General features: G+C 43.1%; 1 protein-coding gene across 8 annotated transcripts in view; it reads left to right on the top strand.

Moving 5' to 3' along the window:
* Positions 1-11,778, top strand: part of arhgap23a (Rho GTPase activating protein 23a) — a 47,543-nt gene extending 35,765 nt beyond the window's left edge. For 5 of the 8 annotated variants that reach the window (XM_020605424.1, XM_020605422.1, XM_020605421.1 and 2 more), the window contains 16 exons: positions 605-719; positions 815-854; positions 1,666-1,803; positions 1,897-2,205; positions 2,296-2,357; positions 2,464-2,582; positions 3,414-3,532; positions 3,625-3,777; positions 3,964-4,042; positions 4,163-4,236; positions 4,389-4,478; positions 4,578-4,703; positions 4,796-4,837; positions 6,575-6,668; positions 9,354-9,385; positions 9,517-11,778. In XM_020605424.1, coding sequence (XP_020461080.1) covers positions 605-719; positions 815-854; positions 1,666-1,803; positions 1,897-2,205; positions 2,296-2,357; positions 2,464-2,582; positions 3,414-3,532; positions 3,625-3,777; positions 3,964-4,042; positions 4,163-4,236; positions 4,389-4,478; positions 4,578-4,703; positions 4,796-4,837; positions 6,575-6,668; positions 9,354-9,385; positions 9,517-10,938 — 3,014 coding nt within the window. In that variant the 3' untranslated portion in view covers positions 10,939-11,778. The remainder of the gene's footprint in view (positions 1-604; positions 720-814; positions 855-1,665; positions 1,804-1,896; positions 2,206-2,295; positions 2,358-2,463; positions 2,583-3,413; positions 3,533-3,624; positions 3,778-3,963; positions 4,043-4,162; positions 4,237-4,388; positions 4,479-4,577; positions 4,704-4,795; positions 4,838-6,574; positions 6,669-9,353; positions 9,386-9,516) is intronic. The other 3 variants (XM_020605419.1, XM_020605420.1, XM_020605418.1) reach the window with 3 other exon arrangements.
* Positions 11,779-11,909: the final 131 nt, after the last annotated feature.

The following is an 11,909-nucleotide window of genomic DNA, read 5'->3' as shown; positions in this document are numbered from 1 at the left end:
ACAAAAAATTCTTGATTTCTTTTGGAAACAGGTTGAAATAATAGGTTGAAACTTCTGGGACTTGACAATAGACTAAATGTCTTGTAAAGATGAGCCTTTTAGCAGTGCTGCTAACATTTTTGCATGCTGGATTTGTGGATTGCATGCTTGCACAAAGTAAACCCAGCTTTTTCAGAATGGGTTAGCTGTGCATGAAGACCAAAGTCAGTGTGTCTTAAGATTTATTTAGTTCCTAGTCTGGTTTAGATTTCTTTAAACAAATGCCCCAAATGCATGACAGTGTGTATTCACAGAGGTTATAACTGCATGCCAGTGGTGAGAAAAAGTCCAGAGATAATTTATCCTAACCCACTACTCCAGTTCATCTCCCCAGCGTCCATCATCCCACCGCCACCCATTCACTCGCCACTCAAACCCCATGACGTCCTCCACCCCTCCTGCTTCCTCCTTCACTATCCCCATCTCCTAATCCAACACCGTTCACTCTGGTGATTGGCATTACATCAACATCCCGTCTTTCTTTCTCTTTCTTTCTTTCTTTCTTTGTTTCTTTATTTCTTTCTTCTTCTTCTCTCTTCCTCCATTCATTCCTCCTCTCATCAAGCAGGCAGTATTAAATCCAGTCGCCGTTCATCCTATCTTCTAGCCATCACCTCCGAGCGCTCCAAGTCATGTGATGAAGGACTCAACACTTTCAGAGAGGAAGGCCGAGTCTTCTCGTGAGTAATGAGACAACTGTTGTTTAAAAATGATCTTATTCAGTAAGTTACATGTGCAGGCAGACATTTGACAGTCGTGTTGCTGTTGTCCACAGGAGGTTACCAAAGAGAGTGAAGAGCTTCTTCGCAGACGGGGTGAGTTCATCTTAAACTTGTTAAGACATCTTTCTTTTAAACCATTTCTAAGCAGGACCTGGTTGACCACTATAGCATTCACTTGTTATTTTGCTAAAAAGCCAGCAAAGAAAGAAAGAAAGCTATATGCAACAATGATCATCCTCCAGCTTCTCAGATAAATTTATAAACATATACCAGCTTAAAGACTGGTATTTGCTTAATGAATTAAGGCATAAAAACCTAATTTAGGACTTTTAAAGAAATATTTTATGTGACTATCTACAGTGGAAGGACAAAATTACATCGGCAGTGGCCGTTTTAAATTACAGTTGCAAAGTAATGAGTGCTAAGTGATTCATGAAAATGGTGTCTGAGTTTCTGAGTGAGCTTAAAGTGACATACGCTTCTTGTCATAACGAAACAGTCACAATTCTTGTTTTGCTTCTGTCAGAAAACCACTGAAATATTTATGTGACATGACTAAATTTGGTGTCAATAGTCTAAGAGTAAAAAAAAAAGAGTCCCTAAAGTCAGTAATATCAGTTATAAAGGTACCTTTGTCTTAACATTGGGAAACATTAACCATCATACGCTATAAGGCCAAGTGTGGCTCTAGCAGTAAAACCTCTGAGTATACCAAAATGAGCAAGGGTCAGTTTTACTATGTCACCTTCTGATTTGTAAGAGCAAATGATGTTATTTCTTCTTTGAAAAGTTACATAGTCTCTAGAGTAGAAATTATAAGATGTAATAGTTTGCCTGTTAATAGATTACACATTATATCAAGTAATGTACCAACGTTCTGATCATGTTCCTGTCTGTGTTTCAGTCTCTGGACAGTCTTGGGACAGCAGAGGAGGTTCGGTCTAAACGCCACTCTACCTCAGAGCTGGGAAACATCACTTACAGCGACGTACGGCGAGAAGGATGGCTACATTTCAAACAAATCCTCACAGAAAAGGGCAAGGTGTGCAGACCACGCCTGGTTAGAAAATAACTGAAGGCAGAAAAGCATTTAAAATAAGCAGAGACTCAAATCACATCTCATCTCTCCTTTCAGAAGGTGGGCAGTGGCATGCGTCCATGGAAGCGAGTTTTCTCAGTGCTTCGTTCGAATTCACTCTTCCTTTACAAGGACAAGAGAGAGGCGGTGCTTCGTGGGGCCACGATAGGGTGTTCGGCCGAGGACGAACAGCCAATCAGCATCCGGGGCTGCTTGGTGGACATCGCTTACAGCGAGACCAAGCGAAAGCATGCCCTGCGACTGACCACCCAGGACTTCTGCGAGTACCTGCTGCAGGCGGAGGACCGGGAGGACATGCTGGACTGGATAAAGGTCATCAGAGAGAACAGCAAGACAGACAGTGAGGTCAGAGGTCACAACGTTACCTTTCAGACATTAACCTCTTCTTTACAGTACCTGTTGTCATTGGAGCTCAAATACGTTTATTTGTTGCAGGAGCTTGGCTTCTCCAGACAGGCCCTCATCAATAAGAAATTGAATGATTACAGAAAACAGAGGTGATAAATCCTTCTTGAACATAATGAAGCCGCTGTTAACACTGTCTTGAAACAGTTTCATGACTGAAGGCTAGAATAAGGCCAGTATCTTTGTCTCCCCCTGCAGTCCAACAGGCAGCAAGCCTGACTCCTCTCCAAGGATGCCCCGCATGAAACCTCCGTTCCTGCATACCAAGACAGAGAACGCTGCTGGAGCACCACGCTCACCCAAACCCGAGGGCAAAGGTCAGTGTCCGAGAGGAAAACATCTACCACACTGGCAGTATGTGCTGTACGTGGAGCGCAGGAGGGTTCACTGCTCAGTGAGCCAAAAGACAAAAGTTTTATTATTAGTTTACTTTAATGGAGTGTTAAATCTGCTGCTCATTCTCTCTTCAGATGAAACTTTTGGTCAAGTTCAGAAACAAAATAAGATGACAGCAAACTAATACAGCAAATCTGAAGTAAATAAATTCTACAGTGGGTTTGGACAAAGTCATGAATACCACACCATGTAGTATTCAAATTCACCCTTATGGTAAAGGCGCCATTAGTGAAATGCAGATACAGCAGGCATCCAACTGTAATATTGTCTTTGATTAAATATCAGAAGCTAATGAGACTGATTATCGACTGGAGGAAGCCAGCTTTTGCATCAATTATCCTTTAGGATCAATGTTCTGTAACTAGTGGCACCGTTCAGGGTAATTCAGTTTTATATTCTGAAGGGGTAATAAGTAGACTCATTTGTTTCATTACTAATAGGTAATACTGTCACAGTTTAATACTAATGCAAAGGCAAGATGTGTATTTCCATATTTTAAACATAACCATATTATGCTTTTTAATACATAAGCACAAATAATCCAGCAATAGAAATGTCACACAGTAGCCACAGAAACAACATATCTCAGGGTGGCACTGCCCGAGAATCTTTTGCAAACTCACTTCTGAAAACTCACTTTTAATGTAAGACTTTCTTTGGTGAGAGTCTTTAATATAAGGACTGGGGAAACAGAACAGGAAATACAGATGCTCTGTTTTAAATTGGGACCTCTGTGCTCAACCTTCCCCCAGATGAGAGCAGTCCTCCTAAGTCTCCATGGGGGATCAACATTATGAAGAAGACAAAGAAGGCCGGGCCCAAAGCATTCGGTGTGAGGTTGGAAGAATGTCAGCCTGGTGCAAATAACAAGGTTAGCCACAGTATTCTCAGTCTCCTCTCGATCACCTTAGAGCAGAATTACTACTGAAAGTTGTTTACGTCTGTGTCTGTCTTTTGTCTCAGTTCGTACCGATGATCGTGGAGATCTGCTGCGGTCTGGTGGAGGAGATGGGTCTGGAATACACCGGAATCTACAGAGTTCCTGGAAATAACGCTATGGTGTTGCTGCTTCAGGATCAGCTCAACAAGGGTATCGACATCAACCCTGCAGAAGAGGTGAGAGACAACAAATACACATCTACATTTACTGTAAGCAAAGACCCTTCGGGGATCAAAACAGAACAGGAATTAAACCATTTAACTGAGGGGTTTTATTCAGCTTTACTCAGTAAAACAGTATTTTTAGATGCAGAAGGTAAAATACTGTGATCTTTGACTATTTTGACTCTGTGCTGTCAACAGAAGTGGCAAGACCTCAACGTTGTCAGCAGTTTACTCAAATCCTTCTTCAGGAACCTTCCAGAGCCGCTCTTCACCAATGGTGAGTCTGTACATGTTACAACAAGCCATCACACACACTGTATTGCCTCACATACTCTACTGCATTCAAATCAGACTTTCCTATCTTACATGTATTTAAATATGTCTCATATTTTTGCAGACAAGTACAACGACTTTATTGAGGCCAATCGGATGGAAAATGCATCAGACAGATTAAAAACCATGAAGAAACTGGTGCGTGTTTGTTTGTATTCATGAATGAATTTGAGTGGGATCATAAATCGGCTTGGTTAATGTGTGTGCGAATGTTTGTGCATGTGTGTAGCAGAAGTCTGGCAGGTTGGACAGGTTTGTCGGTATTGTCATTCCTCGTGTTTCTCATGTAGATCCGAGATCTCCCAGATCATCAATATCACACTATGAAGTTCCTGGTTGGTCACCTGAAGACAGTAGCAGACCACTCGGATAAAAACAAGGTGTGTGAAAGAAGGTTTTGTAAGTGCAGTTCATAAGTAAATGTATCACTGAGCTCACCTAGGTATTAACATCCTTTTGTCATGACCCGGTGCGGGAAGATGGAGCCTCGTAATCTGGCTCTGGTGTTTGGGCCTACTCTGGTTCGCACGTCCGAGGACAACATGAAAGACATGGTCACACACATGCCCGACCGCTACAAGATAGTAGAGACGCTCATCCAACATGTGAGAATGTCACACAAAGACACACAGGTTCACACACAAAGTGCGGCTGGTTTTTGTCATGCTAAATGCTTCTTTCTTTATCATTCTTATAGTGCACCTGGTTTTTCACTGAAGAGCTCGACAAGGACGAAAAGGTATTTCTCTCATATTGTTGTGACTGTAGGTTGCACAATAATTTCTTTATTTAGACTTGCATGTTGAACGCCTTGATGACCTACAGTGGCCTGTGGTGAAATAACAATGCACGATATTCTTTCCAATTTCCATTTTCCTTTAACGAGCCATAAAATGTTACTTTCTTAAACTAATGGGATTGTTTCTCCTGTTTCTGGCAGCTTCCAAACAAACTTCCAAAGGTGGAGCTGCTTCCAGGGTGTAGCAGCCTTGTGTTTTTCTAGATTTAAATGTCTGTTGTTGTTGTTTTTTGCACCGCAATAGGCCATATTGTTTCAAGATGGCAATAATGACTTCTAGAAAGTTGCTGAAAAACATGTATACTGGGAATGAGTGGTTTATTTTGTGTAAATGGTCTGATTTTTTTCAGTTTTTAAGAAAAATGTGAGATAAAATGACTTTTTAAAACCGGTGTCTTCTGCAGCAACCTATCTGATTTTGATTCAATTCTGGTTTTTGTCATCCAGTGGGGGAATTTTGTTCTTTGATAAAACCAGTAAGTCAGTCTGCTTTCACCGCGGTGACACGTAATCACAGAGATTTAAATATGATCCTATAGATTTATCTTTGTGATGAGGAGCACAGGTAAAGAACCAATTGATTGTTTAGACATACCTGAAGAAAATTCAAATCAGTCGAACATTCCCGACACAGTGTACGACTGTGTGCATGGACATTTGGTGACCCTGTTTCAATAACTTGTATTTTTCATGTAATAAATTCTTATCACTATGCAACAATAAGTCGACTTAATCTGTTGACATTTTGATAAATGATGCATCGACTTGGAGATTTTTTGGTTTTTATCTGTTATAAAATATAAATTTACTTACTTGAGTAAAAGTAGCAATAAGTAGCATTGTAAAAATACTTTGTTACAAGTAAAAGTCCTGCATTCAAAATGTTATTTAAGTAAAAGTACAAAACTATTAACATCAAAATATACTTAAAGTACCAAACGGTACTCCTTATGCAGAATGGCACAGTTCACATTAATGTATATCGTATTATTGGACTATAGTTATTGATGCATTATTGAGTACATCACATTTAAGTTTGGAGGTTCACATTAATGTATATCGTATTATTGAACTATAGTTATTGATGCATTACTGAGTACATTACATTTAAGTTTGGAAATGGTAAAAGTGGAGCTAATGTTAAGTACCTTATATATTTGTAATTTGAAGTACCTTATATCCTGCTGTGTATGATCAATACAGTCTTATGATTATACTGAATTTTGTTTAATTAATCCAATTCTGAAAAGCAGCTAGTAACTAAAGTTACCAAATTAGAAAGAAAGTCGCTTTCGGCTTTTCCCGTTTAGGGGTCGCCTTCACTGACAACTCGCATGTTGACATTTGGCACGTGTTTTACGCTGGATGCCCTTCCTGATGCAACCCTGATTCAAACCTGAGGCGCAGCACTCTCGCCGCTGCACCTTAACCACTAGCCTACCAGGGACGGCTCATGTAGAATAAAAAAAAAAAAAGATCTGCTTTATGTAATGTAATGTAGTGAAGTCAAAGTATGAGGTAACGTAAATAAAATACTCAAGTAAAGTACAGATACCTCAAAATTGTACTTAAGCACAGCACTTGAGTAAATGTACTTACTTCCTTTCCACCACTGAATGTAACTGACACACTGTTGTTGTTTAATTAAATGTACTTGTCCTGTGTCTGTCCCTCTAGACGCCGGTGGACACTGAGGATGTGCAGCCGGCTCCCAACATCGACCACCTGTTGTCCAACATCGGCAGGACTGCTCTGCTCGGGGAGGCTTCAGGTGAGCTGGAACTGGCAACCCAAAATGAGTGCTGCTTCCATCTAAAACTGAAAGAAGGAAATTCCCAGCTAAATACAATCTGTGTTCCAGTGAACTGAGGGGAAGAAATCCAGCTTTCAGGCCAGATTGTTCTTCAAGCAAAAAAAAAAAAAAATGGTGTTATTAGTACAACTGATCTTATTTGAGGTATTTTTAAATAATGTCTCACAAAAGAGATGAAGTCAATGAATTCACTTTGCTCTAAATAAATATATTTTTTAAATGATGTTTTGTACCAACATGTTGAAAACAGCCCTCTCAGGTGTCAACAGTGTTGGCATGAAGTCACACAGGTGTATTCCTCACTTGACTGAAATTCCTTGATGGACGTTTGTACCAGTTTAAAGCCAGAATTCCCTACTTTCCATCAGAACTGGAACGCAGCATAAAAAATGAACATCCGTTAGCACTTGGAGTGTTTCTCTGTTTGATAGCGTGTCTGTAGTTCTCTCCTCTCCACGTTGCTCATCTTTCACTTTCTCTGTACGTTTCTGCATTTCCTTCTCTCAGCTGAGCCTGTGGAGCAGCCACTGCGGTAGGACGGGAAACTCCCCTGGCAATATGTGTGTGTGTGTGTGTGTGCACCCATGCAGCATTGTGAAAGTGGCATAATGGGTGTGTGTTTGTGTGAGAGAGAGCGTTAGTGAGGGTGATGGTTTGTGTCTCCATGGTGTCCATTACTCGGTGTCAGACGGAGGTCTCAGTAAGATTATGTCACTTCAATGTCGTCCCAGTCTGACTAATGAATAAACGGATGACTGGGTGCTCTCTGCCTGTTAAACCCACTGTGGTCTGTCACTAAGAGACAGCCCGCCCTCACTGGTGGCCTGTCTTGTTGTCAAGCACTGCGCTCTAATCATCCTACCAGCAGTTTCATTTGATGTAGTCCAACAGACTCCTAACCCCACTTCTAGTTCTGAAGGGGCTCTAGGTGGTGCCATTTCTGACCTGCCATTTAAAGGTCCTCGTGACATCAGCTGTAAGTTTCCTTTCAAGGAAAGTTATTTTATGTGAAGCTTCTAGATGGCAACTGTGACTGAGACCTTCACCCGTCCTTCTGCAAGGTCCCTAAAAGCACTTAGGTTTCCTAAATGCAGCTGAAGTGAGCTCGGAGCTAACAGTGAATCTACAGCTGGGCCACATATTAAAGGAAAAACCTGAATGGTCTCTTCCAGGATGACAGCACCCCCACCCACAGGGCACGAGGGGCCACTGAATGGTTTGAGTATGGAAATGGCCTTCACAGTCACCGGATCTCAGCCCAGCTGAACACCTATGAGAGATTTAGGACCAATGTGTCAGCGTCTCAACCACCATAATCACAACACCGAATGAGGGAATATCTTTTGGAAGAACAGTGTTCACCTTCCCACCCTCACTAGAGTTCAGAGACTTGGAAAATCAAGGCCAAGGTGCACGGAAGCTGTGCTGGTGGCATATAGCAGACCAAACAGACACATTATGTTCATTTTACCTTTAATATGTCACCTGTTTGTATCTCACTGGTGACAAGCCACTGACACTGCTGCTGTTGTACACCTGGCATTCAGGGTATTCAGGATCAGCAGAAAGTGGAGTAAAGCAGTCAGTCATCACATTGCAGCTTGAACCAGTGAATGTTTTGCATTTTGCTGGTTAAATTACTCAAATAATTTTTCAATTATCAAAAGTGTTTCTAGACTTTTTGTTGATCAGCTCATCATTAACGTATTGTTTCAGGACTAGTAGCTTGTAGATCAGTCAGTAGGGTGAAGCATAACGTCAGCTTCACTGGTGAAGCACCTGAGCTAAGCTGCATCCTGAGAAAACTAAAGGCTTTGACTGGATTGTAATGCTGAGCTATCCTTGATACCAAGAGGAAAGATGAAAACAGAATAAATTGGCTTGATATTAACTGCTGATGTCCACGGTACATGAGAAACAACTCTATCTAGAGCCCCTGAAGAGACTCCCACCCCTCCCGACCTCTGGGTTTCTAAAAAGATTTCAGTTGCACATGTGAAAAACCAAAACAAAGCTCCTCTCCTTCGTCAGTGTGTTTGCGTTTGAGATGAAACACGTCTTCTTTTAAAAACTGATAATTTCTGCCTTCACGCTTCTTCCACTGATTGATGTCATCAGTGTTTTCAGTGATGTCATCAGCGTGTGCCATTGTTTCCTAATGCAGTTTTGCCCTCCAATGCCAAACCCCGCTTCCCAAAATCATTGTTTCTCCTCCACATTCCCCCAGTGTGTAAATCAGTGTCTTTGTGTCTGGGTCCGTCACGGTCAGGAGGCACAGAGGAAGATGAGTACTTTTTAATTTAGCAGAGGAATTTGTCACAAAACTTTTAGTATTTTTTTTAGTGAGGAGGAAGATGAGAAACTGCTGCTGTGCTGCTCGCTACAAACAGAAACTTCCATGTAGTGAATGTCAGTGTTTTCCATCATTTGTAAAGGGGAAAGCACCGACTGTGACATCAAGGAGTAAAGTATGTTGAGAAAACAGAGCGCAGTGCAGTAGGTGATTTACTGTAAATTTGTCCTTTAAAAAAGTAACGCTTATACCAACGGCCTCTGTGTCCTCGACCATGACTGTTCTGGCCTTTTGTTCACTTCAGTGTATTTGACCCATTGATGGTTTTGTTTGTTTGTTTGTTTCCCCAGATTCAACTAACAGTGACTCAGCCAAGTCAAAGGTAACATCTTGTACATGACACGGCATAAAGTTACTCTGACTGTTCATAGAACCACTAATATACACACTTGTATTAAAAAATGTAAGTGTGATGTACCACAGCTTCACAGTAACGTGCTTTTCCTTTTCCAGGGGTCATGGGGGTCAAAGAAAGACCTCACAGCCAAAGACTTCTTGGCTATCTCCATCATGTCTGCTGTCACAGGCCGCAAACGCAGGAAGCGCCATAATGCCCGCCGAGTGGGCAGCAGCACCGATGACGACTCAGAGCACGAACCAGTCAAAGTTGAACATCTAAGGACAGAGGAGGGAGACGAGGCAGAGTCACCTGTAGGAGACACTGCTCCTCGAGCAGAAGGAGAGGATGATGACTACGAAGAAGAAGAGGAAGATGAAGATGAGGAAGTTGTAGAAAGAGGAGAGAAAGGGGAGGTCGAAGTGGAGGTGGTGCCAGAAATTCCCAGTCAGCCGTGCTGTAAAGAGGAAGAGGCAGGAAGAAGGAAGGCAGCCATTTTGTTAAACGAAGAGGCACGGGCGGAAGTGAAGGGGCCACCTTGGCGAGCTCCAGAGGACGCCCACTCTATCGTTTCTGGTTACTCCACCCTCTCCACGTTAGGGCGCAGCCTGAAATCAGAGGGGAGGGGGGATGATGCTGATGATGAGCACAGCGAGCTGGTGAGCGAGACGGACAATGAGAGTGGCTTCGCCTCGCGCTCCCTCACCCAGGAGAGACCTGATAAACACCCAACCTCACCTGGAAACACACAGCCGCTAGCAGCCCCACGCAGCTTCCTCTACACACATTACAAACCCTCCATTCTCTCTCCCCCAAACTCGCTCGTCCCGCCAACACCCCTTACACACACAGAAGACTCTGCAGAAAGAAGTGAGGGAGGGGCACGCTCCAGCACAACCTCGTCCTCCTCCTCGTCCACTACTCACAGACTGCACTCGCGGCCTTCCTTCAGCTCCCACAAACTGATCCAGTGTGACACTCTTGCCAGGAAGAAGCTGAAGTCGGAGAAGGCCAAGGCTCGCTCCCTGGACCTGCTGGAGCTGTCTGGGACTGCGGCTCAAAGTGACGGGGCTAGTTCTGGGTCAGAGGTTGCACCCAGAGTGAAGAAGGAGTCCTCCAGAACCTACCCCTCCTCAGGCAGCAGCCAGGAGAGTCTGCGCCTAGCTCGGCCCAGGCCCGCCCTGCCACCCGGCGAGGCCTCCTCCTTCACCCCAACAGGCCCGGGCGGCAGGTCTCTGGCTGACCATGTTCGGGCTCGACTGCTGGGCTCGGCCGATGACCTGCGGAGTGTGGGACTGCGGAAACCGCTGTCGCCTGAGACACGGAGGAGGAGACGGGCCTGGCGCAGACACACTGTGGTGGCCTCCCCGACCGAGGCATCCAACAAGAGACCCCCATTGACTGTCAATGAATGCTCCCCTTCTCCTATCAATCAAAACCAGGTCAAGACGCCAGAGCTGCCTCGGGATGCAGATGGCCTCGAACAAGGACCAGCTACACATCAATCACCCTCCTCTAGATTCCACCAGTACCTGTGAGCCCTGCCAGCTGAAAAGAGGCTGAAGTTGCTGATGCTGACCTGCTGACTCCTCTGGAGGTCGGCAGAGCAGCAGCAGCAGTGTAAACTGGGCTGTAGTTAGTAGCCAGGTACAACACAGCATACCACTGAACAGGTCTTTAACAGCAGCCCAGCCTTTTCTTTTTGATAAGCTCCATATGCATGGCAGGGAGCATTCCAGTGTTGCCAAAGCTTTTGTGTTTCTCCTCTGTGTGTGCTTTTATAGAAATAATACAGAAGCAGGACAGAGACACAAACAGACCTCATAACCATCAATGTTACAGCCAAGAATTTGCATTCGAGTAATAACCGAGCATCCTTCCTGTCTTCTCTTCCTTCCTGCTTGGCTCACAAATGACATATGTTAAATGTCTTTAAGTGACCAGAGGAGGACGCTGAAGTGCATCCTTCCTCTGGTTCTTCAGAGAATGGTGCTTCTTAACAAAGTGGAGTTTAACGGTTACTATTAGAAAATGAGTTTAAACCTACTTCAGTGAGCCAGAAGAGACAGACATTTACAAAAATGTAATGGTCAGGTTAAAACCATTTCAAGAGGGATTGCAACTGATTTTTCCTGTCAGTCTTCCTAGTCTGTCCCTCCTCAGACCACAGACACTGTCAAACTCACATTTATACTCCAAACAACACAAACACACAACGTACAGCCGTCTGTCTCTGTTTGTTGATAATGCCTATGTGTTTGAGCAAAACTGTTCGTGATCATGTCTGAGTGTGCAGGTGTTTGTGTTGAACAATTTTGTAATATTTGTACAAAGCCTTGTTAAGTTAACCTTGTAAATATAAATATTATGTTATCATATTTGTTTGTACTTTTTTTTAGTTCCCTTTTTTATGGTTTACAAAGGTTCATACAAGTGCACAGTCATTTCTTTCAAGATATTACTTGAAATGTTTTCTTTAATATATTCTTTTTTTGTTTTATATTTGCTA

The sequence above is a fragment of the Monopterus albus genome, unplaced genomic scaffold, assembly GCF_001952655.1.
Source record: "Monopterus albus unplaced genomic scaffold, M_albus_1.0 scaffold70.1, whole genome shotgun sequence".
NCBI classification, from domain to species: Eukaryota; Metazoa; Chordata; class Actinopteri; order Synbranchiformes; family Synbranchidae; genus Monopterus; species Monopterus albus.
The sequence above is the reverse complement of the archived record's forward strand: the minus strand, read 5'-3'. Positions and strand labels throughout refer to the sequence as shown.